The following is a 21,742-nucleotide window of genomic DNA, read 5'->3' as shown; positions in this document are numbered from 1 at the left end:
ATGCAGTTTTAAGTAACTTCTTTTACCAGAGCGTGCACCTCACATGAAGTCGAGTAAGGTCTCTGGGTCAGATTGCACTTCCAAAGACACTTTCTCCTCAAACCATTCTCCTCCCAATATCTCTCTAGACATTTGTTTTAAGCGACCTGTGCGGCTTTGTAAAAACACAAAAAGTAACACGAAATGCTAGAAAATCACAGGCTCACATCCTTACTTTAAGTTCATACATTTTAAGTAAAGGTGATTCTCCTTGGTTTGGCTGTACACTTCATGCCAGCGCCTCTTGACCTCCTCCATTAACCTCCTCGACACTCCGACTGCATTCACGTTGGTGAAGATGGACTGCCATATTTCCATTTGCGTTGCCAATGCAGCAGTGGAGGTGACTGACAGTTGTTGGTGGTGTTCGATCACCTCCGTGACGATCATCCGGTCTTCCTGCGGACTGAACCCTGTCTTCCTCTTCTCCTTGCCCGTTACCGTGCACAGGGTTCTAGGCTAGTCCTCCGTGAGGCTTGTGGGGTTTGGGTCCTCCTCTGCCCTCGGTCCAGGTGCATCCATGATGCTATGCAGTACGATTTGGTTTTGGTGTGTTTTTTTTTTGCTTTTATGGTGCATTTTCCCGCATGACGTGTGGGGTTGCAGGCCTGTGGCTGGTTTTTGCAGATTTTTGTTTCGCACTTGGCATCATCGCAGCTTTTTTGGCAATGGTGTTTCGCGTTTTTGCTGCGTGAGTTTGTCGTGGACTTTTAATGCGTTATCGTGAGCCTATCGCATGGTGCCGCCAGCTTGGGAATGCCGCGATACCACGGTGTTAATTTCCCACGATAGACTGCGATGTAGAGAGTTGCGTTAAGCTACTTTTGCGGTAGTTTTCACGCGTTCTTGAGAATATCCCCCTATTTCCTCAAACAATTCTCCTCCCAATACCGCTCAAGAATTTTTTTTTTAAGCGACCTGTGCGAATTTGTAAAAACACAAAAAGTAACACGAAATGCTAGAAAATCACAGGCTCACATCCATACTTTAAGTTCTTACATTATAAGTAAAGGTGATTAAAAAAAGAGTCATTTTGGAGAATGTCTATCTACATAATACAAACCAGAAAGACATATGGTTTATGCTCTCATTCGGAAATATTTAATGTAACTCCTCATTTACAATGCCTTTACCAATTAATTAGCCGCGGGTATCTCAACACAGTCATGAACTTGTTACATGGACCAGTTTAAATATTTTTCACTTTGCTGACAATAAATTTGCTCTTGGGGCAGTAAAAACTTTCATTCTTATGGCTTTGCCAAAAATAGATTTATGCTAGTGACATGTGACATATGCAAATGTTCAGAACATATATTAGTCCGCAGGGCTGCATTAGGACGAATACTTGTGAAATCCTCAACTGGTGCCAAATGTCCTTCTTCTAATCGTTGCAACTACAACAAATTTGAATAGCACGATTTCCGGCACTGACACTGATCTCAGACTCAGTGAGTTTCTGCTTAATGAAGTCACAGACATTACCACCAAACCTGTCCTCTTCCGCCTGCATGCCAGGCACAGATAAAATAAGGCTCAACATAAGACTTAATTTAGTCTATAAAGTAAAGTTTATTGGCTGAGCCTAATGCAATTTAGTAATAAAATATGACGAAATGAGAGTTTGCCACCTAAAATGTCTCGTCATTAAACTTAACAGCCCTTACCGTTCTGTAGTTGTGCTGAAAAATGGAAATGTCAGTGGTTTTCTTGTTTCATATGAAAACGAACAGAAACATAGTGAATCTTAGCTTTCTTCAATATATTCAGTAAGGAAGAAGTAATAACAGCTACACACAGCAACCTGGAAGGAATTACATTTCCCTGCCTCGAATTTAATAATATTTGCCACTGTTTACTCTCCCTGGCCTTTGGAAATGCAGCTATTCACATTAGTCATTTTCAGTTTTCCCATTAAAAGTACAGATGCACAGAAGGTAAGAGAGATGTTTTTGAAATTTTAGAAAAATAGCCACATATTCTAAGTTAATTATGTATGCTGGTCTGCACCACACATTCCCTCTGATGAGAATATGAAAACTAGTGACAAGAAGAAGCAAGCAATGTTGCTTTGAAGAAGACACATTCATTCACTTATGAGGTAGGAGGCAAATGCATCAGTAAGGAGGAACAAGTCAAGAGGGACATAAAAATAGAGGGGCATATCAAGGGCAATATCGCCGCTTTAGCAGCACTTTCCGCCGCTAAAGCGGCGATATTATTATTGCCCAATTAACAAGCTGTCGCTAACAGCAGTTAGCGACAGCTTACTGGCAATAGCGCCTGTGTCCTTTCCGCTTTGAATGTCAGCGATAATCATCGCTAATGACATGCAAAGTGGGCATACCTCACCTAATCCTGAATGAAATCCCTCGCCACCAGAACATCGCCCTATTAACAACACGGGTCAACCGACAACAAAAGCTGCGCTGCCCGCGATTATTGCTGGAAATTAACACCTGCTCCAGACCTGACTTAGCTGTGCTAACAATGGGAGGTGGATTGACATGTAAAATCCACACTCCCCTATCACTGCCATTATCGCATCTTTTCCTGCGCAGATGCCGGATATTGCTGTCTATCACTGGAATGTACATCGCCATTGTGCAAAGCGTTGATAATATGCCGCTGAAACAGCGATGTACTCCAGCGATAGGCGGCGATAATGCAAATCGCGCTAAGCGCGATTTGCGATAATTAGCACAGGTCCTTGCTGATATGCCCCAGAGTGATGTTTTTCTAATGACCTTTACGAACACACATGAAATCTGCCACTTCTGCCTCTGGGAGCTGACGTTGCTAACAGGTAAGTTAATATATAGATTAATAAAACAAATTTCGTTGCGTGCACTGCATCCCCAAAAGCGATGCAGTGCACGCAACGAAATTCGTTTTATTAATGTATATGTTAACTTACCTATAAAGCTCCATAATCCATAGTTTACTACCCCCCACCCTGCCCCTCCCCACGTCACCGCCCTGCAGTTACTCCTACTACCGACCGCGGCTGGTTGCTAATTCTTGTAAGGCTCACAACAAAGCTGCGATCTGTAGTTGCTTGCTAGGTTGTGACTGAGTGAGTGTCTGACTTTCATATTTAGGTCTGGCGTTGGCCCAAGGCGTTTTGATTTTATTAAAGTTATATGTATAATATAGTTTCTTAAAAGGGCTTTCAACCAGCTCTCTTCATTCATTGGTCTGTTGTTGAGTCATTTACATTTTGCTTCAGCCTGCTACAGCATACATCATGGGGCAATGTGGCAGTCTACTAAAGTCACTGGTTAGCTTCACCTCTTTGAGTGGCTGCATTTTGCGCTTTCTCAAGGAGCACCCGAGTGTCTGACTATAATATTTAGGTCTGGCATTGGCCCAAGGCGTTTTGAATTTATTAAAGTTAAATGTATAATATGGTTTCTTAAAAGGGCTTTCAACCAGCTCTCTTCATCCATTGGTCTGTTGTTGAGTCATTTAAATTTTGCTTCAGCCTGCTCCAGCATACATCATGGGGCAATGTGGCAGTCTACTAAAGTCACTGGTTAGCTTCAACTCTTTGAGTGGCTGCATTTTGCGCTTTCTCAAGGAGCACACCCGTACACAAGGTGATTAGTTCACTTCAGTGCCAGTGTTTTGTTTTTACGTTTTTAACTTCAGTGTTGCCTTTGTCTTTAGAAGCTAATATAATAGCAGGACACTTTTGATATAAGCAAGGCACATTCCAGCCTTATCAGCTCCTGTCTCCTTCCAATGATGTTGCAAATTGCTTTTGGAATGCCATGTGTTTAGATGACCACTGCTATTTTGCAGCATAACACAGTGTGTCTATTTGAAACTGTTCTGTAATAAGTTAGGCCTTCTTTCTTTCTTCCTTTCTTCTTTCTTTCTTTCTTTCTTTCTTTCTTTCTTTTTTTCCTTCTTTCATGCCTTCTTTTATTCAGTCCTGTTTCCTTTCTTTTTTCCTTCTTTCTTTCCTTCTTGCTGTCTTTCTATATGTTTTCTTTCTTGCCTTTTTTGCTTCCATTCTTCTTTCTTGCCTGTCTGTCTTTTGTTCTTTCTTGCCTTGCTTGCCTTCCTTTCTCCTTTTCTTGCCTTATTTTCACCTTATTTTTTCTTGCCATTTTCCTTGCATTTCTTTCTTTGTTCCTTCCTTCCTTCTTTCTTTTCTTTAAATTCCATAAGCTAGAGGATAGATGATTTTACAAAAAGGAAAATCGAAAATATTGAACATAATACCTGAAATATCCTGGTCACATACCGACAGCAGCTCTGCCAAACTACAATACAATTTAAAATTAAACTATGTAGCAAGAGCCCAGATATGCTTATGATCTAAAAAGGAAAAACATCAAATGAGCATTTTGTAGAGCTGAGGAAGTGGAAATCCTAAGGCCAGTTATAGCACAATAGCCTGCTCATATACCAAATTTAAAGACGTCGAAGGGGCCTTTTATTCTAAGTGGATTAGAGTAACTTCAATGTTATCCAACGTGTATTTTCAATGTATCTGAAATTTAATCCCTACAGACAATAAAGACCAACTTTACCCCTTCATAAGAGCATTATGAATGATATTGCCTGCTTTTGTATTAACACAAAGATTCAGGACACTATCTAAACTCATATAGTTCCAACCACTGTTTAGCTTTGGTTCCATTGGACCAAACTCTAGGGGTCAACCTGGAGGCCCTTACACCTATTATAGAAGACCAATTAGTGCAGGTCATGAAGAGCAGTTATCCAACATGCTCTCCCAAAAAACGTTTTCCAGGCCAATGTATGAAGTCATTTCTCCAGCCCGCAGTGATAAACTCATTACTCTCTTTGTGTCAGGGTATTTTTTTAATTTCAGGAAATCCACACTGTGAAATCACTGTTAAAGAAAGCCTAACTCAACCCACATAATTTAAATTACTTTAACCTCTGTGTTTTTCTACTGGACATAGAAATACCATTCGGAAAACTGGCTCTGTCTCACTTTCAAAACTCTGCAGAGGAAAATGGCCTTCCAGATGGGCATCTGGCCAGAGAACTAAGCTGGGGACCCTATCCTCCCATGACAGCCTAAGGAAGCTTATTGAACTAAAATTGTGTCAGATGCTTTCAGCACCTTCAACCAAAATATCATGTGGATGAGGCATGGTTCTTCATCTTGGTCCTTGATTGGATCAAATCTTTCCATTCTGAAAAAACACAGACAGTGGTGTTTTCCTTTCATCGAAAGCAAGACTATAAACAGTGGTGTCTTGTAAGAATCTATTGTTTCTCATTTCCTTTCATATCTTTACATGTGGCCACTTGCTATATTCTATTACTCCATCAAGTAGGGGCCTGCTTCTGTTTGTATGCAGATGACACCTAGCTTATATTTAGCTTTCTACACTCAAGGTTTCAAAAAGTACCTTGACAAAGCATTGTTTTCTTCCTGGATTTCTATAAATTGCCTGAGGGTTGATATCCACTAAATTCTAGAGGCTAAATTCAACAAAAACTGAGATCCTGCATTATCAGTGGAACTATTCTGTGTCAGATATTATGGACACTCTGTCAACACTCCAAAATGTTAAGCATCTTGATGATGTTGCTGGTTCACACCCTTCCCTTGGAGGTCACAAGAGTTGCCCACGCCTGCATTGTCAAAATACTTATTCTCAAGAAAGATTTTCCTGGTCATTAATCTAAAATTACATATCACTGTGGCAAATACTCTCATCCAATCAAACATTGATTATGCCAAGTCCACCTACTTGGTATTCGCATCAAAACACACTCATTGCATGGTGCTCATTCAAAACATAGCTGGCTGTGTGTTGTCATGGGCACAACACGAAAAATACGTATTATACACATACTCTTATTCCTCCACTAACTGTCAATCAAGTTCTAATTGCCTTTAATGCAATGACCATCATTCATGTAGCATACATGAGTAATCACCAGACTTTATTGTCTCCAAATTCAGTCCCCACTATACTACTCATTCCCTTTGGTGTGCCAGCCTTGGGTAGCACTCCTTTTTGATAGCAGCAACAAAGCTTTGGAGCCCTTTACCTCTTAACTGCCTCACCAAGTCTAGCATGACTCACTGTATGTGGGTATTCATAACATGGTTGTTCAATATGTAACACCTATATTTTGCCTATTTACACTCTTGAACATTTCTTTAGCATTAAAAATCTATTGATTTGAGTGTGCTACAGATACAATAAAATAAAATAACATAACAAGGAGGATGTGGCAGAAGTTACTCATGAATATATATTACCCTTTGGAAAAGGTGTGTGTCAGTTTTTGTCAAACGTTTTGCCAATCAAGCCTTTTGGTTCACAGGAAGCTACAAGTCCTATCATGAAACTTTCATTACAGCAAAACTATATTCAACTCAGGGTTTACAGGTGAGGAAAAAGAAGAAACATCGTGGTGCTGAGTTAACATGGTACATGAATATTGAGTTATATAAATGATTGTGCCAGAATATTGTAGTCAGAATATTGTGGGTTATATTAATAATAGGAAAATATTGATTATTTTCTGTATGATAACAATATGAATTGTAAAAATATGTTTTACTACTATATCATTGTAGTCAGTATAATGAGTTTTAATGTTGTCATTTGAATATTATTACATTTTTAAAGAATTCATTTGTGGTGTGTAATGTTGTTTTTTTTTTTTTTTAATGGTGACTATATTTTTTTGCTGTTTAGTGTAGGTTACTCTCCAGATTGTTATTTTTCATAAATGATCAGCAATTATGATCTCCCCTCCCTTCCTGGACTCAGAAGCAGGGCATTGTTTTATGAGCGAGGGATGGTTAAATCTCCTAGACATGGATCCACTTTGAAGCTCTAGAGGTATAATGGTAGGCAGAAAGGGTGTAGGCCAATTTTGACTGAAACTGCATGTAGTACATTTTTCTAAAATTACTTATCTACCCAATTTGTCAAACATTTAATTTCACCAGTAAATCAGATTTTGAGAATGCATTTGAAGGACATTGCTAGCATGTTCACAGACCGAGATATGAAATTAAATATTTAGATTATATGAGGCCTGCACCATGGAAAATGTAATTGAACCTACAAAGTGAAAATCTTTTAGGGCTCAGCCACTGTGAGGGGTACACTATTTAAATATATAGTTTCCTACCTTTTATGTCTTATTCATCATGTCTTTGTGTGTTTCTATGTTACATTGTATGTGGTGTTTTTTTCACATCTAAAAAAGGTTTTCAACACAGCCAACACGCTTGCCCTGCCTTCACTTAATGCTGGGGCTTTAAGCTGTAGCATATCCACCCACCATGGAGCATTTTTTGTGCCATCTACTATGACCTTACAGGAGAGTTAATTTAACTGATTGGCTAAAACCAATTTTACCAATACCATTTCAGGGCAGAGAACATACTGTGGCACTGAATAACAATGTTACAGTTCAGAGAGAACTTATTCCAGCAAAAATTGTGTCTGCAAAAATGTGAAAATCTAAGTGACCATGCAGAAAAAAGACAAATGTGCTAGAGGATATAGATTTGTTTTTACTTTTGTAGTCAATGTTATTGATTTTTTTTTTTAGCTATATAAAGTCAATATTTTTGATGTCAGCATTTTTTTATCAATATTGTTGTCCCAGTGTATTTTGTGCTCAATGTGACATAAAACCATCAAGGCAAATGTGGAGACTAATTTGATAGTATTTGGTGTACTTTATCATGGTTGTAGCTTTAATTAACACCAAGATGACACAAGGAGAACTCTCTAAGTAGATGGATATCTTAAGTTCATTTAATCAATAATCAAGGAATTTCAGCATCAGCAGAAAACACTACCTTAACGGTGTATTGAGAGCAGTGCTGACTGCACACTTATTAATGGAGGAGCAGGCAATTGTCCACAATTGTTGTGGGTTTCAAATAATCTGATAAAAGAGTTCTCCGTTCGAAAGCTCTTTTTTGAATCAAGACTCATGAACAGATCCCTGACTCACTCATAAACTCACCACTGTATATGAACTTCTGATTTAGAACAAATATATCTTTATCACTACAGTTCACCTACATCAACCACCTTCCCCCATTTAAACAAGAAGATAATTTGAAACTCCTGTAATCTTCTTTGCTTGAGTCCTTGGTGGTGCATCCTGCATCTGATACAACAACGGGCTTTACTTTTGCTATCATGTAAATAGATTATGAAAATAAGCAACCTCTCTTGGATATATCAACCCTTGTTGGACATGCATTTTCTCTGGCCAGTGCCTCTTCTTTGAAGCACCATGATATCATTGTTTTTCAACACTCATGTTCCGGAGTTCTTTCTCTTTTTATGTATGGCTGTTTGTCAACAGTGCCCTCTTTAAAATTATGTTTTCAATTCCCTCTTGAATTTGGTGTTACATTATGTTAGGCATACATAGTACTAAGCCATAATATGAGACTGAATTTTATCAATGTGTCAGGACAGTATTAAAAAGATTTTTTATCCTTACTGGTACACATCCATAACTGGTATTCAATTGAGGCACAAAATCAATGTGTCAATTTGAAATAAGAAATTTGCATGCATTACACTTTGTTATACCAAACCATAAGATGATTTAGGAGTTAAGATAAAAGTTTCCCTTTTTCGTGCACTTATGTAGACATTGCTACCTCAGTACAGGGGTATACCCAATTAATAGAACTTGGGGGCAGGGAAATAGCATAATTCATCAGCAATTGGACATTGTAACATGGGCAGACAACTCTCAAAGACACTATGTTTAATGTTTGATAATTTCCTTCAACTTTTATTGTTTATTGGTAAGAGTTAAAGAACCTGGAACCGGTTAAAGTGTGCATTTCAAAACATAGAGGTTGGATGCGTTCAGAATGCTTACTTTTGAGGGATTTGTCCTCCAAACGAAAGGAATAGGCATGTATTAGAATCAGGCACAGTATATTTCAAATGGTTAATCTTCCTCAGAAATCTGGCAATGTGATCCCAAAGATAGAACTGTAACAACAAAAAAAAACCTCAGCCGGTGCTCATGACAGTGAGGGTCTATGCTTTTCTCCTTCTCTAAGTGGACCACTATTTTCTACACTACCTTTGTAGTGTTTCTTTGTGCCTAGGAAAATAAGTTTCAATTAAAATTATAATGGTAAATACCCCCCCCCATGTCAATACATGCCTTTGGCCATGGCCTCAACCTCTAGACATGGCATCTAGATACTCAGAGCCTGTATCTTGAGGCCTCCTGTATCTTGGGTAGTGGCCAGTGTGGTTGGGTTCCTCTAATGTTCTCCATCACTGAGCCTTCACCACATCCACTTCTGCTCTCTCAAATACTTCATTGTCATTTACCCTTTCTTCCATTCTAATTATGCTCTCTAATTATCCTCCACCCTATTTCCCATTGCTTCCTCTCTTTGCCTATTCTTGCACCTGCTTCTCCTTCCACTCCCTCATCTTCTAATTCCTCCACAGTTACTCTTCTTTATATACATCCCACATCGTCTTCATTGATGTGTGCTGTTTAACCTAATAGGTCATGGATGCAGTAATTTGACTGATATCACTTCCCGGTGAGACGCAGTCACAGTTACTTCCTTGCCACACTGTCCACTGTACAAACTGTAGAAGTAGGGTCAGACTACACAACCTCTCATTTACCTGAGCAGTCATTCTGTGTACCATGAATGTAGGTGTTGCATGCAGCATGTCATGAGTAAGCTTGCCAGCAAAGACCTGTTAAGCTGTTTTGGGGGTTTCTGTTCTTTCCTCATGTAGGTTTTAGCCCTCAATAAATAGTCTATACACTAAACTATAGAATGTGAGTAATATCTATGAGTTGTGAGCGGAACAGTGTCCACTTGCTGACAGGTATGCACATGAGGATCTTTGATTGTTATACCTTACATTATATATATTGGAGTAAGATACTGTGAATGCTTGCACTAGTCACCAATGAGAAAAGTTTTACTCATGTAGACCCTGAATGTATGTAGATGTCAACTGGATCTCACTGGTCGACCTGTGTACCTCAGTCTTGATCTATAGCATGTTCCTATGCTAATAACAAAAAACACACATTGTTTAACCAATGCATCCCATTAAAATCTGCAAAATTCTTTTTTTAATTTTTATATACTTTTTTTAACTGAAAATGTGCAAGCGTACAGACAGTACATCAGAAACATCTGCAATAGAGATTCTAATATTCGAAACAGAGTGATATACAAAATAATGTGGTTTATTCACATCTAGACATATCCCACCCGATAGATGTCACCACAAGCATAAATCAAGACAGTACATGGCACAATATGGACTCCCATCCGCCGTCTTCACCACCTCTCCTTGTTGCACCCCTTGAATCATGCCATCCCACAGCATAGGCATCGCACGTCTCACAAACAATGGTGTCCTCACACACGTCTTCAAATCAGGACCTGTCTACATCAACAACCGCCCGACATTTCACCAACTAACCAGAGAGCTCCAATCCTCCACCCTTGCATTGGCCCACATCGCCCGCATTCATCGTAGCAGCTTTGGAGATAGTTACTTCTCCCACCTTGCCGCCATGACCTGGAACCACCTCCCCCTCCACCTGTGCACCTCCCCATCTTTAAAAGACTTCAGGAAGCAACTCAAGACTTAGCTCTTTGACCACCATCACTCTCTGACTGAGGTTCAAACTATCCTCCAGCACCTGGAGACTATCCCCCCAGGTGACAAGCCATGCTCTATAAAACCCACTGATTGATTAGGATTCAACTTGTTTACTTCTATTTCTGTATGGAATCCCTCTCAATGTTGAATTTCGTGGTCACCTGTGGCTTGTGCAGCCAGATAGGCTTGTAGGGTGGGGCCATATCTCTTCCAGTAGGAAGGTTGTCGGCAGCATCAATGCATAGGTTTCTATGCAGTCATTACTGATTGTGAGGTCTTTGATCCAGCCAAGTGCCTTAGGTGTACTGCGGCTACCCTAATACATTGCAAAGCAATACTTGGCCAAAAGCAGAGCCAATGCTGAGAAGTGTCTGACTCTAGCCTCTCCTGATATTTCTTTAACACACCCCAGCAGCTCCACTAGGGGGTAGTGTGCTAGGTGGTGAACAGTCATTCTAGCCAATATTGTGTGAATTTCCTCCATGCAGTAATGGACAGGAGGGCATTCCTTTGCCAGGTGTAGGAAACCAGCTTGGTCCGCACCACATGCTTATGAATGCATATCCCTGCCACTACGAATCTTCTATTTCTACACAGTAAATATATCCAACATGGACATCCCCACCCTCCATACTGAAGGCAAGCAAACGTCTACCCTCACCCACCCACAAACTCATATTACTACCCGTTTTGAATGTCTCATTAAACATGGGCAAGGCCATAGTCTTTATCTACCCCCCTCATATAGATTTGTAGAGACCCAAATGTTATCATTTCTTGTTCTCTTGGGGCTGCATTCAGTTTTCTGAAGAGGGGTTAAATTTAAAAGATTTCTAGAAAATATGGAAAGTTAATTTGGAAGAAGGCAACATGGATAATATAGGCAGCATTCTATGAATGTGGGTGCGGCAGGTTTAAGAGACTGAGAGATGCTATAACTTCTTTTGAGGTCATCAATAGCCATGGGCTAGAAATATTCACAAAATGTTGTCAATGACCTGAATTCCTGTTATTCAAAATCTTTTTAAACAACAATTGATATTTTAGGGACATTTCATGCCAAGCCTGTAAGAAACTGATGGCTGTGAGAAAGAGTCCGTTTTTTGCATTGTGAAACCTACTTTTTGCTGACTGGAATTATTGTTTTTCAAGCCTTGCACACTGGAGCACTGTTGTCCAAGACACAGTGTATGTGTTATGAATCATAAGGAGTGGTTACTTTGACTAATCCCAAATTGACATATAATATTTTATAGAAATGTCATAGTATATGGTGCAGGGAAATACATCAATAACATGGAAAATTAAGTCACCTGAGGACTGCAATACTTATTCTGCCTTATGCTAGCATGACAATAAAAACATGGCTTCAGGCCTACCTATTTGCCCTTACTACTGTAGTTTTTAAACTTTCATTCTCTACCCAATGAGAAAAAGGTTCCTATGGTCAAAACTTCCCACTTTTGCCATACATCTGGTTTGCCTTACTGCAAACTATCCCACAGTGCACTATGAAACAAAGTAGTAAGCACCAGTTAGGCTGAATCCAAACGTATTTATTCAGGATACAGTGAAACATCTCAGCCACTACACTTGCTTCCGCTCCAACTGCACTCTTCCCCAACCACTGTCCTTTTCAATCATCACCCTCAACTTCATGGTAACCAGAGATATAGGTTCAATGTGGCCTATGATGCATACATTCCATTGTCAGCAGATTCAACAAATCAGATTCAACACAGATGCCAATAGGTTGATGATAACTTTCCAAGTTACATTAATGAGAAATTACCACACACTGCTCCAAGATGGCACAAACGTTCTGTTTTTGCAGGTAGCTCGTGTGACAGACAGCAGAGTGTTAGAGAAATGAGAAGTCTCCTCCTTGTCAAAAACACCAAACTTCTTTTTCTGGTACCAGCTCTCCCTCCCACTGGGCAGGTGTTAAGATGACAACAGTGTTGCTCTCCCACCAAGTAAACTATCCTTCTTGTATGCATAAAACGCCCAAGAAAGGACTACCCACAGATGCATCCCAGCAAGTCAACAGTATCACCATGGCCAGCAAGATGCTGTGGTCGATCCTGCTACCTAGGTCAGACCTCTGTCCTCAAATTAGGTTAATCTCTGCCCAAAAGGCAAGCAATCATCAGAGGCCAGTAGCAGCTGTCAATGTCAGGAGCCCAGTCCACTGGCCATCCACTGAAAGTTGGATGCTTCAACTCAGTCCCTTGGGTATACCTCACTGCGATGCCAGTGAGCTGGCAACAAGATATCCACTTTCTCCTGAGGTGTCTAAATATCCTAGGTGTCTCAGGCTGCAGGCACATTCCATCCTCTCACATTGCCATCACCTCAATAGTGACACCATGAAGGCTGTACACTTGCCTGGTTGTTCATCAGGCAGTAAGGATGGGCACAGAGTCCCCTTCAAAGTGACCCACTCCGTGTCAGGCAGTGGTCTGCCTGATCCAGGTCTCCTGTCTCTGAAACGGCACAGGCAGCACTTTCAGGTAATTTCATGCACATACCAGTGCTAGTCTTGGGGTCGTCTCCCATCAGAGCAGGTAACCTCTGTGGGTGGTATCTGCCTCCTACCACTTACTTTCCTATTGGATCTCTCAACCACAACCTTAGGGAAGTACTCTCAGAAATATCCAGTGAACAAACCTGAGCCCTCCCACCCCCAAGTTTCCTATCCACCTGTGGTAGTTCACTGCCACTTATGTAGGCTATGGGCAACTGGGAACATAACAAGTACCCTTCTTTGAGCAACTACCCTTCCACTTTCTGGAGCTGATGTCCATAGGGCAGGCAGACTTCCACTTCTATGGACATTCCTTAGTCTACAGACATTTCGTGGTAAAAACTGCTATGGCTAGCTTTTCCACTCTGACTGGCACATATTTTCCCCAGAATTGTCACAAGAACCCCATTCACTGTGATCCTTTGGAAGCAATTCCTACAACCTTCAGGTATTACCACCATACCTTCTAGGTCCACCTCCCAACTAAGGGACACTATGCCCTTATCAGCATAATTCTCTTTCTCCAGTGCTGTGCTTTCCACCTTAGCAGAGTGCACAATTGTGAATACTTTCTTCCTGGGGAATGAGGAATCTCTCCATCTGTGTCCTAACTGTAGACAGTAACAAACTGCCCTTCACAAAGGAACTCTTGCCCCTTGGCTTCGCACCTTAACAGCTTCCCTTGGGTGTGTTGTGACACTGTAAACTTGTCATAAGTTTGGAGGCTTAAGAAGCTTTCTTTTTTAGCCTTGTCTATAATTATGTGCAAGGTCTCTTGCGTAAACCAGCAGAACGTACATTAGTAGTTTAGCTAACAATATTTCATTATGTTGTTGTTGAAACGTAGATAGCTTAAATGTAGTTAGCCTGCATAGATTACATAGTTGCTCATCAGGAAACAAAGATTTAGTTGGCCAAAACATACCATACCTCCCTAAAAGTGCCGAAGTGTGTTTTCATTATACTGAAATAGCAGGGAGGCATAGCATAACAAACTGCACACACTAGAAGTTGTGTATCAGATTCCTGTGAAGTGCATGTACATCCCAGTTGTTTTCATGTCATGGATGAGAGTATGTGCCAGGTTCTATTCAGAACCTCAGATAAATATTTAAGGAAACACATGTCTTGGTGCCTTTACTGAAAGTAAAGAGCATTCTTGCTCTCTGAAGAAAAAATTCAACAGCAGGTTTCCAGCTAAGAAAAAGAATGACTACATAACTGTTGTTGATTAAAATAAATGAATGGGTCACATTTCTTACACTGCATTTCCACAAATGCTTGCCTGTTACAATGAAAGCATGGATGTACTAAATCATGGATTTATATACCTCCATAGCCAAATAGTCCAACCAATGCCAGGAACATAGAAATTAGTTGACATGGCTGAAACTAGAAACACCAAATGTGATCCTCAGTGTTGCATTTTCGATTGGATTGGAGTCCCTAAAAAATATGCTGGCCTTATAATTCTTGCGCTGCAGTAACACCGCCTCAATGCAATGAATGTTGCATAGTTTCTTCTTTCCAAGTTAAGAAAAAAAATAATTTGTTTGAGTTGTTTCAAATGAAAAAGTCCTACTGAGGTAACTGCACTTGCCTCCTATCAATATTAATAAACTTTATCCACAAATTTGTTACAGAATCTCCCATGGTAGGGGAGACTTGTATAAATGATGGTGAGTACTTTGACATTTGCAATCATCCCCCTGAGTTTTGTGTTAGTAGAGTTTCCACGATTGAAAGACACTTCATTCCCTAATCTCCATATGAGCTACTGAATTGACTAATCATGATCATCCTCTTTCTGGATTTGTAAAGCGAGAATAATCACCCATGAAGGTATCAGGCGCTGAGAATACTTCTTCCAAGTCTTGGTCGAGCATCCAAGACTTGAATCCTTTCCTGGATTACAGTAGATAGAATTTGGTCCGTTAGTGTAGAAGGAGGGCGTTCCAGGACTTGGCCACAAGGTAGGAGAAGGAGCATCCTCCACTGTTGCGATGGATGCGGGGGTGTGGGCGAGGCAGAGGGAGGTGGAGTGCAGTTGTCTGGAGGGATGGTGGAAGTTCAGTCTGTGGTTGATGTACTCTGGTCCTTGGTTGTGGAGGGCTTTGAAGGCATAGGTCAGCATCTGGAACTGCCACCTCTACTAAAAAGGGGGAGCCAGTGGAGCTTCCTGAGCTGATAATGGTCTGTTGTAGGATACATATGTGTAGAACCAGTTGGGAATGATTTAAGCCAGTTGAATGCAGTGACTCCTATTCTGAATCAATTATGGACTGGTCACCCGTGTCAAATGCTTTTGATAATTCCAAAAAGATCAAACCACAGACAGCACCTGTTTCTGCTGCCATATTTAGGTCATCGAGTGTGCTGATCAGCGCTTACTATGGTGCACAGGTGTGGTTGAAACCTAGCTGTTAGACCTGTCTTCCCCCAAACGTTTTGTTTGATTAACTCCATTTTCTTCTCAAAGTTGTTTTTGTTGACCATAGGACTCTGGACACATTTTCACTGCTAACCAGTGCTAAAGTGTTTATGTTCACTCCTCAATATGGTTACATTGGTTTACACTGTATTGGCATATTTCATTTTCTTATAAGTCCCCAGTAGATTGCTACTACATATATCCAGGGTATATAAACTAAATGCTACTCTAGTAGCCCCTTAAAACACATCCCACACCTGCCATTGTAGCCTGAATGCACTTTTGAACTGCCTATATGACTTGGCAATATATTCCTCCTGCCAATCCCTAAACTCCCCTTTTATTGTATCTAAGTTACCCTTAAGGTACACTCTACGTAGCCCATTTGGCAGGGTGCAATGTAATTAAATGTTTGGACATGAAATTTTATGTTTTACATTTCCTGATAGTGAAATCCCAGCTCCCTAATTAGTTTTTGACTAGTGTGAAGTCGATTGGGTTGCTGTATTACATGTAATAAGTGCTATCTTCAAATTGGGACAGATAAGCATTTGATGGTTGGTATCTATGGAACTGTAATTAAAAATCCTATTTAACTGTCAAGTCAGATTTTAAATGACAGTTTTAAGAATGCCACTTTTAGAAAGCCTTTTTTTCAAAGGAACAATGATCCCTCACAACAAGAAATTAAGATTGTAATACACATAGAGATAGAGGGATGCCTTTGTTCTTTAGTCCAAATGGACAAAATAATTAATTTTGACAAAATACACAAAAAACATACAAGTGGGACAGTTTATAACAGAAAAAGAAATTTACCAAACTCAGGCATTTGCCTAAAGTAGCCAGGATAGTATTCAGTGATTAGGCCAAAAACATACATATAGGTAACAAATGTATAAGTTTGTGTCAAGGTGATGGAGGTTGACAATGTTTCGATCCCTTAACAAGATAGTGGGATCATCATCAGGACATGACAATTAACTCCTGAGAAGAATGCCGAGGTGGATTAATCTGGAAGGTCCTGCAAGTAGACAATAGGTAGAACCACGTCATGCGAGGGCCGGTAGGATCTAAGACGAGGCAAGGCTCGTATGAATTAGGTTCACAAAAGTAAGGAAATTGCATTGCTAGTTCCAATGACAGATATGTGGCATAACCAGTGAAGCGCACGGAGAACCCGATGCAAGGTGCGATGTGGATGGCATCAGAGTCGGGTATGGTGTGTATCCCTGTGAGTTTTCCTTAATTAAACTGAAGCCCCTCTTGAACTTCTCGTCTTCCCTAAAGACACTTAGGACGTTTTTTACTTGCAGGCCTAAGGGGATGAATCCTGCTTTAAAGTATTCTGTAAGCATGCATGCATGGAGTTTTGTACCAATATGCTTTTTATTATCTTTCTCTGAACTTTCTATTAGTGGTTGCTTGGATGTACAGAAATTTTTCGTTTAGTATTAAACAATTACAGGCCACAGATTATCTTTGCAATGTATTTGCCAGTGTGTAGAGGAGCCTCTCTCTCTGTCATGTAAGGTCCCGCTCTGAACACCACTATATGACATGAGCCACCCTTAAACCCATGGTAACCGGAGCCTTGGACACGTCCTTAATCACAGTGGTTTACTGGGACACTTTGTACCAAATATTTACTGTGAGAATTAGTAATTTATGTTGTTGAATGCAAGTATTTTCAGATACACTATGGTATGGAGATGGGTTTGTTTGTACTGGCATTGAGTACATACCTTCAAGTTGACTGATTAATGGAAAGTGACTTGAATGATACCTGTAATAACCACTATGATTAAGAAAATAGTTTAATTTGCCACCAACATTAAGAGAAAATTCAGGCATTAAATTGCTATGGAGTGCATTTCCATATGGGGCATTTATATCTGAAGCTCATTTTCAAGGCATAGTTGAAGTCCAGTCATTGCTGAAATGGCCATATTCAGGAATAGTTTTTTTTAGCAGAAATGATTGACGATCACTGACACAAAAGAATAATGTTTGATTAAGATCCTTTTGGTTGGATAAGGGAGGTCTGGAGGCAGGAATGCACCCCACGGCCCCTGACTCTTGTCATGCATTTATTGACTTCCAATCATGATCTGGGTGAATGGTAGAGGTGTGCTGGCCTGGGCAGGCCCATGACGTTGTACAGTAGAATGCCTTTCTGTGAATGGACAGAGTCTGTGAAAGGGGATGTCGGTGATTTAATTTCTACATTAAGGCGTATATATGGTGTTCAAACACTCACTCACTGCATGAGTGGTGGTCTAGGTGACTGTACAGTATGAGTCATGGGATATGTTAATTCCTAAGCATATTTAGGTACAGAGTTAATACGTCTTCGCGCTTTAGGCAAAGAGGTAGAAAGTGGTGAATGGTATTTACAAAAAATGATTTGCAATACTTTGTGTCAATCAGACATAATTGGCAGACTAGTTTGAACACACATAGAGCCCGATTCACAAAAGTAATCTGAGACAAAATCCTAACTATACGACTTTTGCTATTCACAGAAGGCATATAGGAGTACTAAATTTTATCTCAGTTAATCTTACGTTTTAGTCTTAAATTAAACTTAAGAGCAAAACTTAAGTTGAACTGAGACAAAATCCTAACTTTAGTACACCCAAATGCCTTCTGTGAATAACAAAAGTCGTAAAGTTAGGATTTTGTCTCAGATTACTTTTCTGAATCGGACCCACAGACTTTCGCAAGGCCCGATGTACTCTGATAGACTGGATTTGACCTCAAAAACTGATGCCTACTCAAAGCGGCCGTAAATAAGAGAACCTGCGTTATTCCTCAAAAATGTATTGCATGTGAGTTGCAGTGCCCAACACACATCCAGTGTGTGGGGTCTCTTAGAGTTTGTCTAGGGTTAGGAATTTGTAATCGAAGTGATGTAGTACAAACCTTGTGCTAGACTCACCCTCAAGTATGCAACATGGTGGAAAGCTGTGGCACCTTGGTAGAGCACCAGTGCAGGTGACAATGACAGTGTCAGGTTCAACATAATAGATCTGGCTCTGCACTGTATATTTCCTGCTGAGGAATGCAGTAAAGCAAATTAGGTTACTATACTGCATTAAAATGAAAGATGAAATCTGGGTCTAAGTATTCGAGCTTCTACTGCTCTGTTTCCTTTACTGGTGCAGCAGAAGGGATAATACAACTAGTATAACTGTGCCTACCACACTCTGGGCGATATCCACACATGCAAATATTGCATGAGGCTAGTTTCAGTGCACACAGTGTAATTTCTGTACATGTATAAATTGCACAAACATTTTTTATTATTAGATTGTGTGAAATTTGTTCAGTTTTTAAAATATGCAGCCACATTTGACACTAACAAGTTTCTTTTGGCTTTGTGCATTTTACCCAAAATATATTAACTACAAATGGCTTTCTGCTAAAGTGGAAATATATATATATTTTGCTTGTATGTACTTTACTGAGAGATTATGGGATTATTGTGATCCAGATGTGTCACAACTATTAATTCATTTGTTTGACCTACTTCACGTACACTACTAGATGGATTCATCCCTATATTCTAACTAAGCTAACCGCTATGTGGACTTCATTTTAGTTTTTGAACTTGCACTTTATTATAAATGAAAATAATTGCATTAGGTACATGCCTTCCCCTTTTTTTAATTATTCATCTGGTGACTGATATGATGGTAATATCAGCCATGATCAGATGACACTGTACGTATATTTATAGATTTTGGCACTTGCACTTTATACAGTTGTTCCAGTTTACACCCAGATTTGGGCAAATGTGGTTGTCAGCTTTGGTCCCCGTGGTGATAGGTCATGACATAGGTTTCTAAACCACTTGGTTTCACGTCGATAGCAATTAGGTGCTTTGATGATATTTCAAATATATTTGACCGATTCACTGTTAATGCTGTGTTTATACTTTGAGTTTTGCACATATTCATTATGACAGAGGGAGCCTACTGTGCTGGTTGTGACATTGAAGTATGTTCACTAGCTTTATTAAAAGCCCAGAGGGGTGTAACCGGAATGATATGTGTAACACTATAAAATGTCCGTTCTGGTTCCGGTGCGTCATGTGATCAAGGCTGTGGCAACACAGCCAAAACGCGTCATGCCGAAACTGCAATAAAGCACTTTATTTGAATCTTCACATTGTGGTCCGTACCTGTCTTTCGTTACCAAGGGCCATATGTAGATAATTTTTATTTACCGATTCATAAATACCGAATTTTACCGAATCGGTATTTATGAATCGGTAAATAGAATGTAGGTAAACATTCGGTAATTATTACCGAATCGGTAATATTCGGTAATTATGAATCGGTAATTACAGATTCGGTAATAATGCATTCCTTCCCATTCATTCCTATGGGCCTGGAGGCCCGTAGGAATGAATGGGAAGCCATTCACTATTACCGATTCGGTAAATACCGAATCCGTAATAGGGGGAGCATAATCATGGGTGGCAGTGTGTCACATTGACACCCTGTTGCACCCCTGAATCGTGCATGTGTGCACATGTGGCGCACATACATGCCCTAAGGGCATGTATGTCTGCCACATGGCACTTTCCAAACAGCACAAACTTGCTTTTTCAAAGGTATTCGTCATTTACCATCAACTTGTAGTTGAAAGCCTGAAATCCTGCCACCAACATCTCAATTGCCTAAATACCGGTCGGTAACGGGATATTTACCGATTTTCGGCCGTTACCGACCGGTATTTAGGTACCTACATATGGCCCCAAGAGAGGTAATCCAGGATTTTGTGTCTTCACATTTTATGTATGTATAGTTTTGTCTTTATAAAGTGCCAACCTTGTTGGTTAAGCAAAAGTGTATGAAATTGTTTTTGTGCATGAACTTGATTGCTCTCCACAGGATACATTCACGATTAGAAGACTGAGATTTTGCTGTTTATTCCCATTAGGATCCTGTCCACATGGCTACTGGGAATGCCAGAACAACAAGTGCTATAAACTAGAACAAAGATGCGATTTTTTAGATGACTGTGGAGATAATACCGATGAGAATGAGTGTGGTACCTCCTGCACTTTTGAGAAAGGCAGATGCGGTTGGCAAAATTCCCTGGCTGACAATTTTGACTGGGTTCTGGGAGTTGGTTCCACTCAAAGTCTTCGACCTCCCAGAGACCACACAGTTGGAAATGGAAATGGTATGTTACTTTTTTTAATTAGTAAATAATCTGTGTTCATCCAACTGTTATAGTATTCACAGATCAAGAGCCAATTAAAAATTAAAAACAAACTTCACACAGATTGAAATTGGCATATTTGTAAAACTCTTCCTTTGCCATGTAGCTCTAAAAGCTAAGTGCTTATTTTGTTTTCAATCACATTATTGCTTCATTTGGTACGATTTCTGACATTGATATTAGTTGTATTACTATTAGCATTACTGTTGTTAGCATATGTATAGATACATGGTTGTATGATTTAGCACGCATGCATTTCCAGCATATGCCTTTACCATGCATTAATTACAATGCAATCCCTTTCCAACGCATATACCCTTACCACACATGCCTTTAGAATGCAAGGTATGTATATGTAAGGTAAATGAAACCCATATGGATGTGTGTTTGTATATGTATGTATGTACGTATATGTGTGTGTATATTTATATATGTGTGTGCATGTATGTAGGTATATGTGTGTGTATGTATACATGTGTATGTATACATGTGTATGTGTGTATATATATATATATATATATATTTATATATATTATCTACTGGCGGTCGCCAGTAGATAGTTATAGGTAGGACCGAGTTTCCATAGGAAATCTGAAAATTCTATTTTGAATAACTTTGGCGCCGGTTGACGAATCCTCGCGAAATTTTCAAAACTAATGGGGCGCTCCGCTCAGCTCCTACCCTGAAAGTCTCGGGGTGATTCGTCAAGCGGGGGCTGAGAAAAAAGGGGGGTCCCAAAATGCGTTTTCCCCATGCATTTTCCCATAGGACCTTTAGTCGAAGGTACAGCCCGAACGGCTGAACAGAATTACTTGAAATTTGGCAAAGAGGTAGTCCTCAGGTCAGGGATGTGCCTTTTGT

The 21,742-nt window shown here is 40.0% G+C and overlaps 1 protein-coding gene across 4 annotated transcripts in view; it reads left to right on the top strand.

Moving 5' to 3' along the window:
* Positions 1 to 21,742, top strand: part of MALRD1 (MAM and LDL receptor class A domain containing 1) — a 2,533,556-nt gene that overhangs the window by 1,246,551 nt on the left and 1,265,263 nt on the right. For all 4 annotated transcript variants that reach the window (XM_085630825.1, XM_085630827.1, XM_085630826.1 and 1 more), the window contains exon 22: positions 20,597 to 20,842. In XM_085630825.1, coding sequence (XP_085486951.1) covers positions 20,597 to 20,842 — 246 coding nt within the window. The remainder of the gene's footprint in view (positions 1 to 20,596; positions 20,843 to 21,742) is intronic.

This window comes from Triturus cristatus, chromosome 10, assembly GCF_964204655.1.
Source record: "Triturus cristatus chromosome 10, aTriCri1.1, whole genome shotgun sequence".
Taxonomy (NCBI): Eukaryota; Metazoa; Chordata; class Amphibia; order Caudata; family Salamandridae; genus Triturus; species Triturus cristatus.
This window is presented reverse-complemented; position numbering and strand designations above follow the sequence as displayed.